The sequence below is a fragment of the Podarcis vaucheri genome, assembly GCF_965113315.1.
Source record: "Podarcis vaucheri genome assembly, chromosome: 11".
NCBI lineage: Eukaryota > Metazoa > Chordata > Lepidosauria > Squamata > Lacertidae > Podarcis > Podarcis vaucheri.
This window is the reverse complement of record NC_138749.1, coordinates 4267570-4289112: the sequence shown is the minus strand read 5'-3', so window position 1 is coordinate 4289112 and position 21543 is coordinate 4267570. Positions and strand designations below refer to the sequence as shown.

General features: G+C 44.7%; 1 protein-coding gene across 6 annotated transcripts in view; it reads right to left on the bottom strand.

The window, feature by feature from the left end:
* Positions 1 to 21543, bottom strand: part of KIAA1328 — a 234468-nt gene that overhangs the window by 193639 nt on the left and 19286 nt on the right. Inside the window, exons 1-4 of one of the 6 annotated variants that reach the window (XM_082241972.1) lie at positions 21064 to 21157; positions 18437 to 18472; positions 16100 to 16239; positions 9014 to 9108 (exon numbers count right to left, since the gene is read on the bottom strand). In XM_082241972.1, coding sequence (XP_082098098.1) covers positions 9014 to 9108; positions 16100 to 16239; positions 18437 to 18472; positions 21064 to 21121 — 329 coding nt within the window. In that variant the 5' untranslated portion in view covers positions 21122 to 21157. Of the gene's footprint in view, positions 1 to 9013; positions 9109 to 16099; positions 16240 to 18436; positions 18473 to 21063; positions 21158 to 21543 lie in introns of those variants that run through there. The other 5 variants (XM_082241973.1, XM_082241974.1, XM_082241975.1 and 2 more) reach the window with 5 other exon arrangements.

Here is a 21543-nt window from a genome sequence, read left to right as displayed (position 1 = left end):
GGGAAAGCTTCTGATCAGGGCCAGCCCTTAGGCATCGGGGCAACGTCTTCCCCCACCCACCCCAATCTCGCTCCGAAACATCGGGGGGGGGGGGAGGGAGAAATGTGTGGATAGATTTACTACTGCTGCTTCTGCTCATTTACATAGCTCCTGTCATCAGCAGAGCAGCCGATTCCTTTTATTGCTTTCAATCTCAGCAGCCGCCATACAAAGTGAGTCATTATTATTGCTGTTTTACCAACGGGGAACGAAGGCTGAGAAAGTGACTTGACCAAGACCAAACACTGAGCCCACTGGCAGAGGTGGGACTTGCTTTGACTGAGGAGCAAAAGTCTCAGGGTCTTCTTATCTGCTGTTGGAGCGTATCACTTCCAGCAGCAGGTGGAGAATCAAATGTCTGAAAGTTTCCCACCTCATAAAATACCGCATTTTTCGCTCTATAAGACGCACCTGACCATAAAACACACCTAGTTTCTAGAGGAGGGAAAAAATATTCTGAATCAAATGTTGTTGAAGAGGAAGGAGGAGGGAAGATCTGGCCAAGGAGCCGCCGGTCTGTCCGCCCCTTTGGGGAAACTGGATCTGCTGACCACCTAGCAGTGTTGTCCCTGCTGGGGGGAATCGGAGGAGGCGGGCGAGACGAAGCAACACTCTTCAGCGAAGCAGGAGGAAAGGAAGGGAGCCCTTATGGAACCCCTTCCTTTCCTCCTCCCGCTTCACTGAAGAGGCGCTGCGCCGCTCTGCTAAAGCCAGCAGAGCAAGAGGGAGAGCTGTGCAGCGCCTCTTGGTCTGCTGGCTTCCCAGCGAAGCAGGATGACGGACAGAAGGGGCTCCGTAAGGGCTCCCTTCCGTCCCTCATCGTGCATCGCTGTGAAGCCATCACAACAAGAGGCGCTGCGCAGCTCTCCCTCTTGCTCTGCTGGCTTCAGCGATAGCGCAGCCTGCATTCGCTCCATAAGACGTGCACACATTTCCCCTTACTTTTTAGGAGGAAAAAAGTGCATCTTATAGAGCGAAAAATATGGTACTCTCTACACCAGCCTCCACCAACCTGGTGCCCTCTAGCTGTTTTGGACTATGACTATGAGTTGCAGCCTAAAATACCTGGTGAGCAACAGGCTGGTGAAGGCTGGTCCACGTTACATATCATGGAGGAAGGTCTAGGCAGTGGTGGTCCCATGCATAGCCCAAGGGTGGACCTCCTGCTCTGTCTGCAGATCTCCCTCTCCATTTCCTCCCTCACTTGTAGAGAGGGGATCCTGCAAACTCTGCTGGTCCCTGACTCTCTCCCCCAGGGACCAGAGGATTGTGTCCTTAAGGATCGTAACTGTGGTGCTGCTTTATTTTGTGATCTCAGCTTTTTTTTTAAAGTGAAATGTTGATAACGTGCTGTCAAAGATTTAAGCTGATGTTATTGGGGGAGGGAGGGAGGGAGGTTGTTCTGTGTATGAAATAAAAATCCCCCAACACTGATAAACTGGCTGAGGAAACCATGAAAAGCCATGTTGGCGATCAGACTGACAAACAAAGGAACGTGAAATATAATAAGCAAGAAAACAAATCTGTGTCTTTTTCATGAGCTGTTATGAGCCACAAAACCAGATACTGACAGGTGTCTGTATATAAGGCACAGCCTTGGCTTCCACTACTAACATCTGCATCTACTACTATACCAATGTGTGCTGCCACAACTCTAGCTCATTTGCACAACTGGAGAAAGTGTTCCTCCAAATGTTGTGGGGGGGGGGGGCAGCATCACAGTGTGTGTGTGTGTGTGTGTGTGTGTTTGGCCAGGGAGGGGGGCAGCCCTTGCAAAGAAGATAAGCCTTAGAAGATACAATTACTCACAGGTGACCAAAAAGACAGCAGAGAAAATGGATACACATGCTTTGTCAGATTATGTCAGATTTATGTCAAGGCCTATTCAAGACCTGCTGGAGATTACTGTGTACTTTAGTGCTTTATGCCTCATGGTGGAAATGCCAAAAATGATTTCTGGGTCTGTCAGGAAGGAAATCACTGGAAGCTAAACAAAAACTTTGGCTCACTTGCTGTACTTCCACTTCCGATTCATCTCCCCAGAACATATTGTTCTACATGTTACTTGCTATAGTATGACAGGAGCACAAGCATGATGCAACTTACTTGCGTTATCCTTTGGAAAAACTAGTGGTTTTCATTTTATTATTTCAACGGTGCACTGGACTTGTTTTAAATGGTATATTTTTGTAACCCACCCTGGAACCATTTGGGGAAGAATGAACTATAAATGCAAATAATTAATGAGCAAATAAGTAAAGGCTTAGGGCATTATTCAGCTACCGCGTTGCATCAATACAAGGATTTGCATGTGTACAGTGGTATTTTCTTCCCCCGACGCATATTCCACAATCTGCCCAAATCTGCTCCAGAGGGTTGTGGAGCATGTGGGGAGGAGAGGGAGGGAATATTCTGTTGCACAAACAGAAATCCTTGCACTGACCGAACAAGAGATTTCACGCTATACTGGATTCCTCCCTAGGTGAATGGAGCTCAGCTGAGGTCACCAGGTCAGGTTAACATAAAATGAGTCCTTGCTATTAAAAGAAAAGACCATCTCATCCAATGACCTGTTTCCTGCAATAGTCAACCATTAAGTATGACTACACACCCCTGCTGCTATTATCCATCAGCTAGCATTCAGAGGAAGAATACCACTGCCACAACCTCCTCCCTGAGCAAAAACATACAAAATGCGGATGAGATTTCACCCCTCCCAAATCCAAGAATCTCCTGAGGAGTCTGCTGATTCTCCAGAGAGGAGGAGGCGTGTTCTGCTCTCTACTTATTCTGCTCCAGCACCACATCAAAGAGTCAGTCAGTCAGTGTGTCAGAGAGAGAGTGTGTTAGAGAGAGATTGTGTGTTTAGATAAGGTTGCTGCTAAGAGCAGCTGCAGACACTCTGTGCAGTTCAGCATTCATTTATGCTTAGACCTATTTAGCTCTGTATATAGTTGTAGTTATAGAATAAAGAAGATATTCTACAGAGCTGCTCTCCGAGTTGTTTATATACTCTGCTAGACTCTGCTAGACTCTGCGGTGCGACGACGGTCTTCTTGTGGGAGTGAATCCGGTGCTCACAACTCTAAGCTGTGAGTCCACAGCACTTTGACCTGTTCCTGTGCGGAAGGTGGTCTCTGGAAGTGCTACCCAGCTCGCCTAGCCCAGTCGGGGCAGAAGTGGATGAGTCCTGTTGGTGGCACTGGCTCAAGGGCGATGCTGACAGCGGCTTGGTGTCAAAGTAATTTGCCCATCTGTTTGTGTACTTATTTATTCATTTATTGAATTTGTATATTGCCCTTCATCCAAAGATCACAAGGCGGCTTACAACATAAAAATGCAAAATGAGAAAACAAAATGCACAACAGAAAAGACAAAAACAAACCAATAACCCTCCTACAAACACATTTAAAAGGACATAGATCGGTTAATCAGCCAAAGGCCTGGTTACAGAGAGACAGTTCTGCCTGTCCTTCGCCTGTGGCAAAACTTATTTTTCAAGTCCCTAGACATCGGGTTCCCCATCATTTAGAAAGTCCAAACAAGGAGCAGATGTGAGAAGAGGCTCGTTTCCACTCATTAACAAGTGAGCTACCTCCAAATTCTTAACTAGCACACGAAAGCGGAATTAAGATTTGAAGGAGTAACAGGAAAGGTCTCCTGCTAAGAGAAAGCGATACCTGGCAAAACAAAAGCTGGTGAAAGCTTTGCACAATGATATGAAAGGCGTCATAGAGGAGACATTATGTTTCAACATTTAGACCCCTGCGTTTCTTATCAGGGTGCAGGCTCAATATTTCCTTAAGAAGCTTTCTTGAGCAGATACATACTTGAGATTTACAACATTTGAACCTTTGTGTGGAAAATGGCTAAGGGAAAGAAGTCCTGGGACTGCGTGGAGCTAACATCTAGCTCAGAGCTTTCCAAACGGTCTGTCGCAACACATTAGTGTGTCGGCCGCAGTGTGTAGATGTGTTGTGTGAATGCCCCCTCCTTCTAGGGCTGGAAAGGGGTTAGTATAACCTCCGGTTTGCTAGTAAAACTGAATTACTGCGCCATGAAATGATGCATGTCTTAAAAGTGTCTCACAAACACGAAGTTTGGAAAGCTCTGATCTAACTGCTTCAACAGACAACTGAAGACCAGGAGACTCAGCCACAGAAAGGAGCTTTGGTTGGAACATCAGAGCTGCCCAGAGTGGCTGGGGAAACCCAGCCAGTTAGGCGGAGTATAAATAATAAAATTATTTATTGTTATTTATTATTATTATTATTGGAAAACAAGAAGGGGAAACCTATGCATACCTTTGCCCTGCTGTTGTGACTTTTGTAGTCCTTTAAAGCCCTAAACAGCCTTGGTCCAGTATACCTGAAGGAGCGTCTCCACCCCCATCGTTCTGCCCGGACGCTGAGGTCCAGCGCCGAGGGCCTTCTGGCGGTTCCCTCATTGCAAGAAGCAAAGCTACAGGGAACCAGGCAGAGGGCCTTCTCGGTAGTGGCGCCCGCCCTGTGGAACACCCTCCCATCAGATGTCAAAGAGATAAACAACTACCTGACATTCAGAAGACATCTTAAGGCAGCCCTGTTCAGGGAAGTTTTTAATGTATGACATATTAGTGTATTTCTGGTCTTTGTGGAAGCCGCCCAGAGTGGCTGGGGAGGCCCAGCCAGATGGGCGGGGTACAAATATTTATTTATTTATTTATTTATTATATCACTGTCTATTTTATTGTGATTAAAAATATATTGTAAGCCACCTTGAGCACTTCGGTTAGTAGGCAAGGTATAAATAAACACTCATAAATAAATAAATAAATAAATAAATAAGCAAGCAAGCAGCTCCACACAGGAGCTTCTGCATAGGCCAGCAAGTGCACAAGGTGAACAATACAAGACTGACCTGCTTACTCTGCAAAGTGGACGGCGTGTTAGAGGAATGAGAAGAAAACAACAGTCATGCTAAGCTGCTGGGTAAGAACTCAGCAGAGGTTGGATGGCCACTTGTCATGGATGCTTTAGTTGAGATTTCTGCATTGCAGGGGGTTGGACTAGATAACCCTCAAGGTCCCTTCCCACTCTATCATTCTATAATTCAGACTAGACAGACTTCCGAATTGACACAGCAAGGCAAGCAGGTTATTTTCTTAAACACCACTAGTGACATTAGAGAAGGATTATTTGGTTATCTGTATGGAAATGAGGCAGGGAGACTGTTATACAGGACAGTCTACTAGGAGCATCAATCTTGAAAGAATTGCACTGGCTGCTAAAATATTACAGGGCCAAATTCAAGGTGCTTAAGATGACTTATAAAGCCCTATGACAACTTCGGACCTGGATACCTCAAGAAGTGTTGTCTCCTGTTCATTTGTATCTTCTGGGAAGGCTCTGTTGCTGAAATTTGCTATGCAGCAACACAGGGGAAGAGCCTTTTTGGTGGTGGTGCCCCAATTGTACAGTTGCCTCCTTTCTGAGTAACAGCTGACAGCAACACATATCAGTTTTCATTAGTGCCTGACTGATTAGTGGATATTAGTCCATTTTGTTATTCTGGCATGGTTTGATCTTTCTTGCCTGATATTTATAATGTGTTGTTTCAGTTTTAATGTCCCCTGCCCTGGGACTGCCTTTGGCAATATGGGGCAAGATAAAAGGAAAAGCAGCAAACAAATCGAGTGAAGAACCAAGGCATAAAATAACTCCTGCTGATCAAAGCATTAGTCTAAGAAATCAGAGTATGGCAGTCAATCTACAATGCACAGTTCAAAACAGAAAAAATGAGTATGCCTACTCTGTTTCGTTACTAGGAATTACACCAGTGCTGGTTAATAGTAATGGGGGGAAAGAACCTTTCCATCTTTTCCAAAGGGAAAAGAAAATTATGGCAAGCATTAAAAGAGTGGAGGTGAAAGAAACTAAAGCTTAACTCCCTCATTACGGTGAAGAGGTCTTTTTAATTATATCCATTAAAATATGATTAGGTTTAAAAATAAAAGGAAAACCAAGTATAAGAGAGTGTTACGCTCATTTTACTTTTCAGAATTAATGTTGCTGCAACTTTCTATTTTTCTTCCAAGAAATGGAAGATAGAATTATCAAGTTGGCCGGGGGGGGGGGGGGACTCAGAGCATCCAAGACTTAAAAAGAATCTTGTTCTTAAATGAGTTAATGTATGTATACAGAGGAGATAAAAAAACGCTTTCCTTAGAAAACAAGGGAGAAGCATATATATTTATTTAAATGAGGATTTTTTTAAAAATCCATTGACATCTCTTCAAAAAATAACCCAGTTTGAAATAAATTTAACACCAACATAAATGCTAATGATTACACTTATGATCTTTTACAACTGAACTACAACCATCTTGGACCCTCTGCCCAGTTCTGACATAACAAACCACGGTTTGCCATTTCGTGAACAAGCGGCTGACTTGCATGCAGTCCCTCAACCATTCTTCACACACTAAGGGACAAAATCAGAAGCTTGCAGGACCAGGTTTGATATCCTGTAAACGAACTACAGTATGCACAACACATGTTTTGCCACAGTTGGTTTTCAGAGTTCACTACTGGACAAAATATGGTTTCTTGCAAATAAAAGCATCTGACAAGGGCATCATCTCAAGGACAAACAGAGAAGGATTGAAGTGGGTCAACTCTTAGTGGTTGCTCCCTGTGGTTCATTCTGCTGGAGATAACAAGATAAGATATGCCAAACTCGGCTAGGCCTCAAGTCCAACCAGGCTAGATCTCAGTCTGTGATAGCTATCAGCCAATTATCCCCAAAAACACACAGATAGAGGACAACGAAAATACAATTCCCCCATTGTTCCCAGCATGACTTGGTTCTCATCATGACTATTAGGTGACCAACAGACATAGCCTCATATTACTGTTTGTCCAACTGTTTCGCTTAGCAATTTTTATCATAAGCCACTTAGTCAGGGAATGCCCAAAAACGCAGGGGTAGAAAGTAATTATAACCTCCTCTCCCATAACTTCACCCAGTTCATTCTCAGTACCCAAATATCACATTCTGCCCACAAGCTATACAGTAGGAAACACAAACAAATATGCAAACACATGCAAACCTTGCTTTCCTTGTTTTCCATTCCTACATTAATAGGAGAGCAGTAATCACAGACTCATGGGAAGAACAAGAACCTCATAATGACTCGAAGGAGGTCAAAGCTTTTCAACAAGGAACACCTTCTCTCTCTCTGGTTACAACCAAAGCTAACAGAACATCCGAATTGTAGGATGATGCTATATAAAATGACAAATCTGGGTAACAATACATGTTATCCCCAACTGACTCCAGCTTCAAGGCCTCAGGAGAACTGGTGCATGTTGAGCTTAAACTAGGAAAATGATGAATGGTGCATAACTGAAGTAGGCAGTGGGATTGGCTGAGGAGCAGGGAGCTAGAAAAGCATGTGCAAGGCTTATTAGCGCTGCTTCTGGACACGAGATAGCCAACATACAGCCCACCTTGTTTAATCCTTCAATCAATTCCAGCAGCACATGTTCCAGCCTTTTACCATAGCTTAGATGGCAGAAAGCAGAGACTATCTAGAGTGAACCTGCAAAGCCAGTACTAGGCAGCTGGATTATTAAAGGGACAGTGCAGCACTGAGGCTTTTGCTGTTAGCCACCAATTTGTGTTCAGGAGTGAACCAAAGACAGGTTTGGCTGAAGTGGATGGCCATAGGAAACGACCCTCCTGCTGCCTTGTAAGCTTATGTACAGTGTTGTAACTGATGTCTCTATCCCTGACCTTCTTGCCAGCTAGGCCATAAGAATGCATAAAAGTTCACTCCTCCTCAGGAAGCTAGGTTGCAACAATGGCAATGAGATAATTAATAAGCAAAAGGGCACCAGGAGCAGGTTTTGAAATCCTGAAGTCTCCGCTTTAAGATTCTTGTGCCAGGTTCCTTCAACCAACTGGGAAACCCGTAGAACTGAAAATACGAACTAGACAGAGCAATGGCACTTCCAGAATGAGCCAGGCAACCTCAAGTCAGATTACCTGCACACTCACAGTTTCAGGAGCACTCCAGCAGGTGCCAAGAGAACTAACTTGTGACGTATCTTTCTAATTAATTCTAATTATTTAGAACACTTATTTTAGAAAGTTAGAATATTGCTTTTATATGTGCTTAGAATTGTGACGGTATGCTGCTGCACTTTGTTGTTAAATCTTTATAATAAATTCCTATCTTTATAATAAATTGCTTATTCCTTTATAATAAATTTTCATGTGGACCCACCTTTGTCGTTTGAGAGGGTTCAGATACACACATTAAGGACAGCACTCTGTGTGACTCCTGCTAAAGATCCTTTGGGAGGGAGTGTGCTCTCAGGACCACATGGGTGCTGGTTTTGCACAGAGTCTCCAAACACACATGTCTATCAGGCCCCATGTTAGTATGTCACAGTCCAAAGCAAGAACTTGTAGGTGCTTGGGGGAAAACAGCAAAGTGAGATAGGGCACAATTTTTCAGGCCATCCATGACACAACGAGGAAAACTTTTGGAGGAAACTCTTTGAAGACCTTCCTTAAACAGCAGCAGTCTCTTGCAACAAAGGCAGACAACTGCTCCATGCCTTACTTGATCATACCTGTGCCAGCAAGGAGTAGCAATACAGTGGTACCTCGGGTTACAGATGCTTCAGGTTACAGACGCTTCAGGTTACAGACTCTGCTAACCCAGAAATAGTACCTTGGGTTAAGAACTTTGCTTCAGGATGAGAACAGAAATTGCGCAGTGGCAGCAGGAGGCCCCATTAGGTAAAGTGGAACCTCAGGTTAAGAACAGTTTCATGTTAAGAACGGACCTCCAGAACGAATAAAGTTCTTAACCCGAGTTACCACTGTATGCTTTTAATAAACATGAACGCTTAAATTTCATAACAGTAATTGGAAAGAGAGTCTCATCCTAAACCTGATGCATTATCAGACAGTTTATCCTCACCTTGCAAGCTCCTTAATTAAGTTTGCTATGCGCCTCTTGTCTTCAGGACATAAATCCTTTAGAGAAGCACTCTTCATTCCTCCTTTGTCAGGGACCTGAAAATTAAAATCAGCATTTTAAAAAGCAATCATTAACATGGAAGAAGTGTTTCTGAATCTACAATAAAAGTATTTCAAGCACCAGAGGCTGCATATTCAGCCCCAGATGAATTAAGAACTGAAGAGAACACAAGTTTTTAAACAATAAAAAATCAACCAGTAGGATAATTTCCCAAATTGTGTGCTGGAGGATTCGCCATTAAATTGTGCTTCTAAAGATAAGCTCCAGCTGGAGGGAAAAGTTCGAAAGGGGGTGGGGGAAGGAGAGTGCAGCCAATTTACCCATTCTGTAATCCTTATTAATGATTTTATTTATTAATTGGTTGACAATGCAGTTTTTCCAGGAGCAAAAGATTGCTCTGCCTAAGGTGCTATTGAAAAAAGTGTACAAAAGTCAACCCATGAATATATCATATAACTATCAATACAATATGATGTGTGAATGTTAAAGGCAACCTTGTTAAATGCAAGTCATAATAATAGGAGGGAAATTGTTTATCATTTCAATAAGTACTATTCAAGATTTAAAATGCTTGAACTTTTTCCCTCTGTGATTATTTCAGAATTCGGCATTTAGTTCAATCCGGTGCAGTTCACAATTCAACATGCATTCCACGGCTCAGTCAAAGCTGATGCTGCTCAAAGACTTAAAAGGAGCTCCAAAACCCTCACAGTCGATAGAACTAATGTGCCTGCCATATCAACCCCACTTTGCTACTGTGCAGGGACTAAAGGAAACTGAAAACCTCAGGTTACTGCAGCAATGAAAATGTCACTGCCAGTGCTTTGGTCATCCTCCCTTACTGTAAGAACTGGCTAACTTTGCACTCCTTGTCCGCCAGAGGGCATTTCATTCTACATGCACAGTTCCCTTCAGCTCTCTGCATGAATGTAACCGCCAAGTCTTGAATTTTCACAGCTAATACAATGTGCACCTTCGGAGAGCTGAGTTGGGAGTCTTCCATTATATTCTCAATTTCAGTCGTGTAATAGCACCTTTCTCCACAGTGACTAACACAGCAGCAGAACAAAAATACTGAGAATGAGCTAGAAATTACTGGACTACGCAGAGATGAAATCCAAGAGTAATTAATGACTAATGCTTGAACAAAATGGTGGTTTCGAGGTTCGGGAAGGATCTTTGCAAAGAAGGTTCCAATGTACAACCTGCCTCACCTTGCACAATCACACCAGCTGCTGCCGCTACCGCTAACCTGCTGGAGCAAACTCAACAGAGCCTAAATTTAAAAACTGTTTCAACACAAACACATACATACACAATACAGACATGCATATAAGCATGGGTATTTGTGTCTCTGCTTTGTGCATGAGTTAAAAACAACCATCCATTTCTCTGGTGACATGACAACAACTCAACCCTCTAATAACTAGTATAGCGTGATCCTATAGCACAGGGCCCCAGCCCCATAGCTGTACTCTTGCCAGGACAAGAAGAGCTCAACAAGGATGCAGCAGCAGTAGTTCTCCATCCTGCTGCTTCCCTTTTGTACAAGAAGGGGAGAAGGGTACTTCTTCAGTCAGCCTTACAAATAAGTCAAAAAGTTACTAGCCTGCAATATTTGTTTTGCCCCCTCCTCCAAAGTCAACATAAAAAGTGCCTTCTTCCATGACGGATGGTGGAGGACAGACACTCTGATAGTCCACTGTGTTTTTGTGCTGACTCTGGATGAGATAAGGCTACTCTTCCTTTACAGCTAGCCAAGAAATCAAGTGAGCTGGCTGCTCAGTCACCTGCATGAAAATCCTGGTTGCCTGTGGCTATGAGGCAAGTCGTCAAATACAAGGCAGTCTTCAGTTATTTTAGAACCCATCCTTTTCACCTTTTGAGTCTTTGAACACATGGATGTCTCCATCCCCTTAGGTGCCACTTTAAATTGGCCAAAGGCTAACAACACAATGCTTTTTTCCCCTCTGAAGAGCTTGCCATTTCTTGCCAACAGAGGCCTGTGGCACAGATCACAAAGAATGAACAAAGGGTATGTATCTCTTCTATGTGATGCCTCTTCAAGAGCATGACTGGGAGTTGTGGCTAGACATTACCAAGAAAACATGCCCTTCTGGGTCCAGCTACTCCTTTCAAAGAAGTCTTCAAAAGCTAATAAAATTATTATTTTAAGCCCTCTTTGAAATGGATAGCAGCGATCAACCTATATCGAGTGATGTTTCTCACAACCCCAGGCATTAAAAGAGCTTCATTCAAACCTTTTGATTTGTGTTTAATTTAAACAAGCTTTTCACTCAAAGCACTTCAAGTTAACAGCTGCAGGTTACATCTGCGAAAACTTTCTCTGCACTTCTCAAAAAAGGATGAGTAGTTCAAAAGGCAACAGCTCACTCCCTACATTCACACCAAATAGATGCTCTCCCATTACGTTTGAGAGAAGCACCCATTGAAGGTACCCTGAGTCAAGTAATTTCTGCAACACATATCCTTGGTGGACGCTATGCATAGGCCTTTTAAAGGAGCAGTTTTTTCAAAATCATGAAAAACATGAAGGAAAGCCTGGTTTGCAGGACTGTCCCAAAACACACTGGGGAACACTGCACTCCGAACGATATTCACTAATTCACCAGCATGGAATATATGACTGGCAGATTATCTGCCTAGGTATCAAGAAGAAGTCATACTTTTTTTTAAAAAAGGCACATTGAGAGAACACATTTAAGTCTTAACAAGCTGTAGGAAAAGGGAGGGCACTCCCTGAAAGCCGGTGGCAGCAACCAAACAGCTAAGCAGGGGCGAAATGGTGGAGATATAGCAAGGAATAAGGAGATCGTCTGAAGAGAGAAGTCAGTAACGCACCCAGCACACAGATCCAGATGAGAACCAAATCTCATCTCAGCCACAAATTCAGCTGGCAACCTTCAAAACCCATGTTTCAAACCCCACTCCATTCACAATATAGGGACTAATACATACGAGTTGTTGTAAGGTTTGCAATATTACACGCACAGCTCTGCACTGTATGTTGTTGTGTAAGTGATGTAAGTGTAAGTGATGCATTACTCCAATATAGGAGCAGCACACAGACCAGAAGGGTGGCTAAGCCAAGCCAGAAATGGCTGACAGATCTTTAAGCCATGGAGAGAACTTTGCTAAAGGATGTACAGAGCAGAATGAGAGGCATGGCATTGCCATGAGTGAGAGGAGGGGAGGAGGGCGGAAGGCTGCGGCTACCAACTGCTTGTTTATGCAATCTCAACCATGCCAGTAGGTCATTCTGCTTTGACCAAAGCTAGGTTAGCACAGTCTTCTCTATGTTCTGGCGTCTGCCGGTACTTTGTGCAGAGAACAGCACAGTAAACAGCTTGGCTTCCTCTTCACCTTGACATTTGAGGTGGAATCTGGCAGCTGAAGCAGCATCGCAAAACAAGAAGGATTTACCAAGCCACCAAGATCCACAAGATTCAGGCAGAAATGCCCCTTCTTTCGCTTCTGAGGTTATGCAACAAACTCTCAGAAAGAATCCTGCACGAGAACGGAGAAGATACAGGCAAAAAACAATTCACCGAAGTTTCTGCACTTACTCTCCAGGAAGGTCTGCCTGGTGACAACATTAACAACCTTGCAGCACCAGGCTAATGGGGAGGGGATTCCGTGGATGCCACAAGAACCACAACTGGAGACCCCAGATGTACCTCCTTCTCCTTGGAGCTGGATGAAATGGGATTATAATGCTTACTGCTGTTTCTGTATTTATTTTTGGAGGAACACTGTTGAACGCAGCAGGTAGAGATTGAGACACTTAACCTCATAGTTGTGAGTTGGAGCCTCACATTGGGCAAGAGACTCCAGAATTGCAAGGGTTAGATCAGATGACTCTTGTGGTCCCTTCCAACTATACAATCCTATGATTCTATGTACCTGAAAGTCTTTTAATCATCTGCAGTTTTCTAAATACCCAGAAATGTTTGTTTCTATTAGGCAACACATAGAAGGAAGGAAGGAAGGACTGGGATTGACCCCTACAGCACCTCCAGCCTAGATGCTTAGACCTTTTATCTCTTCGGGTAGTTTTTTTAAAATGTATTTTTTTATTAAAGATTTCTTGGTTTACAAAAGTATGTGCAATATCTCTTTTTTTCAAGTTACATTTTCTACAGATCAGCGTCATTTGTTGAGACATTTGTGTTAGGGGGAAAAGGGGGGGAAGAGGTGGAAGGGCCATAGTGGGTGGGGGTCGGGTGGTAGTCTTTCTATTTTATTTAATGTATGTGTGGGGTTTTGTGTCAGCGTCGTTTGTGCAGGTTCTCGTTGCTATTTGCTTGTGTTCCTTTGGTGGAGAGTGAAGTTGGGGTTGGCCTAGGGCATGGGTACGCAAAATAAGGCCCGGGGGCCAGATCCGGCCCAATCACCTCCTCAATCTGGCCTGCAGGCGGTCCAGGAATTAGCGTGTTTTTACATGAGTAGAATGTTGCCTTTTATTTAAAATGCACCTCTGGGTTATTTGTGGGACATAGGAATTTGTTCATATATTTTTTCAAAATATAGTCCAGCCCCCCCACAAGGTCTGAGGGACAGTGGACCAGCCCCCTGCTGAAAAAGTTTGCTGACCCCTGGCCTAGGACATGGGTAGGCAAACTAAGGCCCGGGGGCTGGATCCGGCCCAATCGCCTTCTAAATCCAGCCCGCGGATGGTCCAGGAATCAGCGTGTTTTTACATGCGTAGAATGAGCCCTTTTATTTAAAATGAATCTCTGGGTTATTTGTGGGGCCTGCCTGGTGTTTTTACATGAGTAGAATGTGTGATTTTATTTAAAATGCATCTCTGGGTTATTTGTGGGGCATAGGAATTCGTTCATTTTTTTCGTTCAAAATATAGTCTGCCCCCCCCCCCAAGGGACAGTGGACCGGCCCCCTGCTGAAAGTTTGCTGACCCCTGGCCTAGGGTGTTGTTGCTTGTTTGTGATTGGCTGTGGTGAACTTTGTTTTCATGTGTGAGTGGGGTGGGTGGATGTTTTTGAATCAGGTTAGCAATATTGATTCGTATGCTGTTGGTGGATTCTCGTCGTTGTCTTGTTGGGTTGTGATATGATAAAGGGGAGCCATACAGGGGTAAAGGCATCTTCTTCTATTTGCCCCTTAGAGAGACATGTTACAGATAAAATACCTGCTACACACCCTCAACCCTTGGGATAGGGTGGGAAACAAAACAATAAAAATAAATTGAGATATCAGTTCTTTTCTGAAATAGTGCTGTACTTTTCGTTTGCACCACCTAATCAAATCTTGATTTATGACTCAGCTACACCAGCCCAGCTGGGCAGCAATTGGGCAACAGTTCCTCTTTGGAAACAAGGGCTTTCACACTTTCCAATTTGCCCTGTAAAACAGATCGGCCTCAGGGAAAAGAAGAACTAGATGACTAATTGGTTTAGTCGCTCCAGGTTTTTAAACTAATATATACTATGTTATTATAATCGTCATCATTGGAGGGGGTGAGCTAACATGTAATATTCTCTTTCTGTGATCCCTGCTTTGTTGTTTTATAACCCACTATTGCTTCTTTAGACAGAGGCCCATTAGTCATAGCTATAAATTCAATAAAGGCAGCGTAAGGATGCACTTTTACAGCAGCTCCTATACAACTGAAGTTTACATCTTCCACTTTAGTGACTCTGTAATGTATTCAAAAGGAGCACTGCTCACACTGCAGGCATAAACTGCTGCTGTCTGAGGGGACGATCTTTAACTCTCCGCCTCAATCTCTCACACAGCCATGGTTCTGCCCGCGAGGAGAGGGCAGTTCTGATAACTTGAAATGCTCTTTGCAAAAACATTCTGCTAGAGGGATGGTAACTTGCTGGGGAGAGTACATGGCTGGCACAAAGAAGGGTCGAGGCTTAATCCAAAGTAGTAGTGTTCTATGTTATAAATCCAGCACTTTCGTTCTCGTTTCTTTTTGTTTTCCAATATATTTCTTATTAGCAAAAAACAAACAAACACACGTATGTGTGTGTGTTGCAAGAAATTTTTTATTCTGAAAGTGTTGCCCAGAGAAAAAGGTTTGAGAACCACTGCCCTAGACAGCCACAGCTGGTGGAAGATAGCAGCCTTGGTGAACCAATGTCTGGCCCAATAAAGGGAAGCTTCTCAACAGAGAATGTGGAAGCTGATCACTGAAGAAGCTTGTCTTTGCCCCAAAGAGAAGAGAGACCTGCTGGGAGGAGGCAGCAAATCTCCAAAGAGAAGCACTGGGACACCTTGCCAGCCAATCTACCCCCCCCCCCCCGGTTGCCTTCCAGCCCCAAATAAGAGGAGCAGGAAGACATGCCTCTTTTTGACAAATCCCTTGCAGCTGCCTGTTCATGCTGAAAGGCAGCTCATCTGTCACAACACTATACACAGCTGCAAGAACAGGCAATGACGGAGGTGTATCCAGAGTTCTGACTCCCTAAAAGAAGCTTTTAATCCTTAGGCACTGTGACAGGAACTGGTCCTACTTGCTCCATTCTGGCCCCAGGCTTGCAAGCGTTAATCTAGCCACAGTTACAAATGCTGAAGTAAATTTTTAGATGCCTGGACAAGGAAGATTTTTCAAGGCCTGCACAATTACTTTATCTTTGCACCTTGAACGCCACAATGATTGCACGAGAAAAGAAGAGGCGAAAGGCTTCTGAGCCAGATACAAACAGCCACTTTTCAGCTGTGTGTGAATAAAGCAGAAACAGTCTGCATCAACATCAAGTCTGCATCCAATTGGACTGCCATCGCTGCCACCATCCAAGACCACGTTTACATTATATCTCATTTGTTTCAGTATTTTAACACTGTAAACTGCCCTGGGTGCCTTGGTAGAAAGGCAGCATATAAATGTCATAAATAAATAAAAGAATAAGTAAACTGCACATTGTCATCCTCCACAGGTTTACTCTGTCCTGCTGAGTTGAATGGACTTCCAGGTTACCTCTGCCACAGATTGCAGCCTCAAGAGTTCTGGTTTCATTTGCCCTTCTCTGTACTGACCTGCTGCCCAGGCGCTTGGCCTGCGCTTTTCCAGGCATCCATTGGAGCTGGAGCAGCAGCTGCAGGCACCTTTGCCTTCACTTCCGCTTTCTGACCTTTCAGCAGGAGTCTTGCTCTAAAATTCCTCTCTGTGGAAATTCCTAGAGGTTGAACAGACAAGATCAGGAAAACTTCCAACTTGTTCTTACAAAGCACCTCCCACACTGAAGCTTCCCACAAAAAAGAGGAAATGAAAACAGCACCCTCCCCCACCCCCAAAAAAGCTTAAGCATCAGCCCAGCCCAAGGAAAAACTCTTCATTAACAAAAACAAACCAGCCCAGACTTGAGAAGGCCCAAGGATAGCCCTGCCCAACACCAAGAACCCTGCACCTTGGACTTCCTATTCCCGTCGAGAGACAGGGACCGAATGCTTGGTTTGAAGAGTCCTGCATGGTTACACCATAGACCAAAGATTAATAGTCTTTTTATAGACCCCAGTTATCACATCAGCTGCCTGACTATTCTCAACATTTTTATAAGAATAAGCTCAATTATTTTGTATACCAAACAGATTTTTAATGGCTTTGAAGGTACTTAATAAAGTTTTATAATTCCATGAGCAACTAGCTTATCCTTCTCCCTACCATTTCTTTTACAATTATGAAGTTGACAATCACAACACAGAACCAAAGACCAGGGAGAGGAGTAGAGAGGAGGACAAGACTAATTTTTGCTGCCTTGTTCCTATACTCTTCACAGGGCAATATGAGAAAGTTCCCTTACTTCTGTCATTTGGGGCTGGAACACCCTATAGTATGTAAACATACTATAACATACTATGTAAACAGTATGTAAAGGGACCCCTGACCATTAGGTCCAGTCGTGGCCGACTTTGGGTTGCAGCACTCATCTTGCTTTATTGGCCGAGGGAGCCAGCGTACAGCTTCTATGTCATGTGGCCAGCATGACTAAGCCGCTTCTGGTGAACCAGAGCAGCGCACAGAAACGCCATTTACCTTCCTGCCAGAGCGGTACCTATTTATCTACTTGCACTTTGACGTGCTTTTTGACTGCTAGGTTGGCAGGAGCTGGGACCAAGTAACGGAAGCTCACCTCGTCATGGGGATTCAAACCGCCAACCTTCTGATCGGCAAGTCCTAGGTAGGCTCTGTGGTTTAACCCTCAGCGTCACCCACGCCCCCCTATAGTATGCAATTCACTACATATCAATGTGGGGTGGCTGCTTTGGCATAGCCAAGCTTCTCTCTGGCTTTGAAGGACCCAGCCAGCACCCAAGAAGTGGGTGGGTGGCAGCAATCAGAACGATACAAAGAGACTGCAAGCTGATCAACCAGGGCTGATCTACTGAATCATCTGCCTGCAGAAGAAAACTTCTTGGATATGAAACATGGAGAAAATTGAGGCACAGAAAAGTCATCTACCTTCAAAAGACATATGTTTCTTGACATGGCACTAACTTCAACTTCTAAGGGTCAATACAGAGAACACATTTTCACACAAACAGGAACTGTCTCTGGGGCTGACAAAAATATGTATCATCAAAGCAGCACATTGGACTTGCTGTCAGCTGGGTTAAGTTCTTGAAATTATCCATGAAAATCTTTCATTCTTTTCTCAGTAAAAACAGTCAGAATATAGAAGCAGGTCAAAGCAGGCCAACTAAACTCTGCCTCACCTTCTCTGATACCTCTAAGTAAGGAAGGGCCAATTGGGAGTTGGCTAGGCAGGCAAATGAAACTCAGAGCCCAGATCTAATTCATCAGGAAGTCAGTGCATACAATGAAATTATTCACAGTTTGATCTATATATTCCCAGGGTAGGGTCAGAAGGAACATGATGCCATGACCTAGTGGAAGCTGAGAAGGTCTAGGTCTGGGTGGGAGACTGCCTGAGAACCACAGATGCATGCACGCTACCTTGGGCTCCATGATGGAAGAGAAGGTTAAGTGTAAGTAAATAAACATGTAAATATGAGCAGCTAGAGATCAAATGTTGCTAAATGACAGCTTTAAACCATTTCTCTAGCTCTAGGAGGAGCACCTAAAGGCTGGCTGCCAACCTGTGAAAATGAGATGATGGTGCCTAGAAGCATTCCATGATTTTTCCAGCCCCCCTAAAGGACCTGAAAAGGTTGTATCCCTAAGTTATCATTTGAACTCTTTTACTTCTAGCCCTCTCCCCAAAGTTACAAAATCTCATTTTATAACCCGTTGCTCCAAAGTTGCCAAGATAAGAGTGCATGTGCCGTATGCACAGAGTGAATCCGAATCAGGTCCTGGCCCAATTCACTACCCAACAAGTCAAGTTAAATTTGGCAACCATTCAAAGATCATACCTGGGACATAGACAGGTGGCTGCTCTTCGTCAGAAACTGAATGCAATTTCATTCAAGGAAAGCAAGGGCAAAAGGTTTGTTCCATTCTACATTTTACACTCTTTAAATATTATACAGTGGTACCTTGGTTTACAACCATAATCCATTCCGGAGGTCCGTTAGTAAACCAAAGCGCTTTCACCAATGGGGCCTCAAAAAAAAAGTGTGTGTAATCCCCCAAAAAATAGGTTGTAATTCAAAAAAAGTTCACAAACCGGGACACACACTTCTGGGTTTGACGTGTTTCTATTCCAAAACGTACGCAAACCAGACTGTTTGGAAACCAAGGTACCACTGTAGTCTGAAAAATCTGCATCAAAATAGAAAGTTCAGAAGCAGCAGACAACTGACCAGGAGACTACCAAAGCAAACATTTCTGTAAATCCACTTTGTTATTACTCTTAAACGGGCCTCATTTAAAAGGTTGTATTTTATTAAAGGCCCTGTAACTAGCTCAATCACAGAGATAATGAGCCACATTTATTTGTATTAGCCTTGATTATAAAAGCAACTCCTGGAGGCTATACACTCAATGCATGCTCCTCAGACTCTTATTATGGACACCAGAAGACTAAGCTTTACACTCACACATTTTTTAAAAAGCTATCTGGGGCTCTTAGAAGCAGGTACTGGTATTTGAGGATCAGGAGAGAAATCTGGGTAAACTGCATCCTAGTCAAGACCATAATCTGGGACCCTTCCCTGTTGTATCATCCAGATTGCCATCAGACTGCATATCTTTAGCAGTCACCCATCAATTCATGGTGGATTCAATTAAGTTAATAACAGCCCATTGCCAACTACTGGCAGCAAGTTACATCCAATAAGTTGTTCTCTGCACATCATCTCTTCTAGATGCTGAAAGGAAGTTCTTACTCTGCCCCAGTGGGCCAGAGGGGAGCAACCAAATGGAGACTAAAATCTATTTGGAAAGATTTAGTGTAAATACATCAGCCGAAAACCTATGTATGCAAGTTAGTTCATAAAAGATGTAAGCATAATAATACCAAACAGAAATCAACAACAGATTATATATAAATGAATTCTGGGGAAGAGGACAGTATATCCGAATAATGAAAGAAACAATATATGAAAATAATGATTACATGAAAAACAAAATAGCACGTTTATGCAATTACTAGCATATACTGTTCCTTATAAAGTACACTGCTCCCTTCCTCAAGATTCACTTACTTACAATATGCTGTTGGTCTCCCTTTCATATCTTTAAGCTCACATAGTTCATGAACTAAAATCCATTCACATCTTCTGGCAATATGTATAAAATTATATTTTTGAAATAGATTTCAGCTTCTTGGGCCCACTTACTCTCATCCACCAGGGCAGATTAGAGGTCTTATTTTCAGCAACAATTACATGCACCCAGAATGTGACCATATAGTTATTGTAAGCTGCTCATCTAACTCTTAAGCTGGAGGTGCAAAATGTGTGCCCCTCCCCCCACCGTTAAAGCCTTGAAGATGTTAGAATCATAGAACTGCAGAGTTGGGAGGAATCCTAAGGGTCATCTAGCCCAGCCCCCTGAAATGCAGGAAAATGAAGGTGGCCCTTATGAGGATCAAACCTGCAACCCTGGCATTATCAGCTCCAAACCAAGCTACCTAGTGAGGGATAGCCTTCTTTGGCAGAACTGTGATGCAAAGTCTCTAAAACCACTAACTTTGCCTCTGGGAGCCTGGAAGTCTCAGCCTCCATTTCTAGCTCTATATGTATGACCATTTGGTGGCTGGGACCCTCAGTTGTTTCTCCTGCGAGTGGGTCGCCTAATGCTGCTGCCAAGGATGGAAAGGACGCTGGGAGGGAGTGGCAAATGGGCTATGGGTCTGTTTTGCAGGGTCACGAGACATGGGGTCCCTTGGTGAAGGGAAGAGGCTATGGAGGCAGACGATATCATAAACAGGACACGTCCCCCAAGACATACAGGCACCTCAAGGGCCGTGTCTTCCCCATGCATAAACAGGGCACCTCAAGGGCCATGCAATATATGTCTCCCACCCACCACCAGCCCCGTCTTCCCCATGACGGCAGCCACCAAAGTTTCCAAAACTTCCACCAAAGGGAACCACAAAGAAAAGCTGAAATCAGCTGCAGCAGCTCAGAGTTGACGGGGGAAGCCGGGAAGCCCCGAGTTCAAGTCTCCCTTCAGCGGGACTATTCGGGTTGCTACGCTGTGAGACTTCGAGGGAGCCATGGGGGAATTTAACATACTAGCATTTGTACTGGAACACGAAGCCGCCCTGTTCAGCCCTCTCTCTCTCCCTCCAGCGACGCTCCCCGGCCCCTCACAACAGCCCTGCAGAGTAGGGCGAGGGGCGAGAGAGAGAGCGAGGCTGGCAGGCCAAGGCCCCCCCGCCCTGGGAGTGGGGGCTTCCCCGTGACCCCCGGGCCTGGCTCCGCACTCGGCGGGGCTCGTTTCCTGAGGCAACGGAGGCGGCTCTCTGCACATGCTCAGGAACCACGGCAGCCTTGGCCACCGTTTATTATCGGCCCGCCGTCAAATTAGCCCCCCCCCCGCTTTCCCTTCCCCTCCCGCCCCCCCCCGCGAGCCCCTCCTGAGGGAAGGATACGATCCTTACTCCAACGAGCAGCTGCTTCCGGCCCCGGCCCCGCGGCCACATCCGCCATCTTGAAACAACCGCCACTCCCAGCGTCCCCCCGCCCTGCCACGCCTCCCACGCGCGACTCTGACCTCCCATTGGCTTACGGAACCCGGGCTTTGCCCAGATACGGCGCAAGTGACGCGCTGTCGTAGGAGTCGGCCAATGGGGAGGACTCGGAACGGACGGGGGGGGGGGGAAAGGGAGGAGGAGGCGGTGGAGCCGGCTCTCCCGTTGCCTTCTGGGAGTCGTAGTGCCGGCTCTCCATTCCTTTCCCCCTACAGAACGGCCGCCGAATGGAACGGAATGAAAGGGAGGGCCGCGTTTCCCGAAAAGCACCGCGGCGCGGCGTCTGAGCTACGGGTCGCGAGAAGGGGCAAAACGCGCTCACCAGGTGCTGTCCGCGCCCCTTTGGGATAGGGACTGATGCGGGAGGGAGGAGGAAGAGGA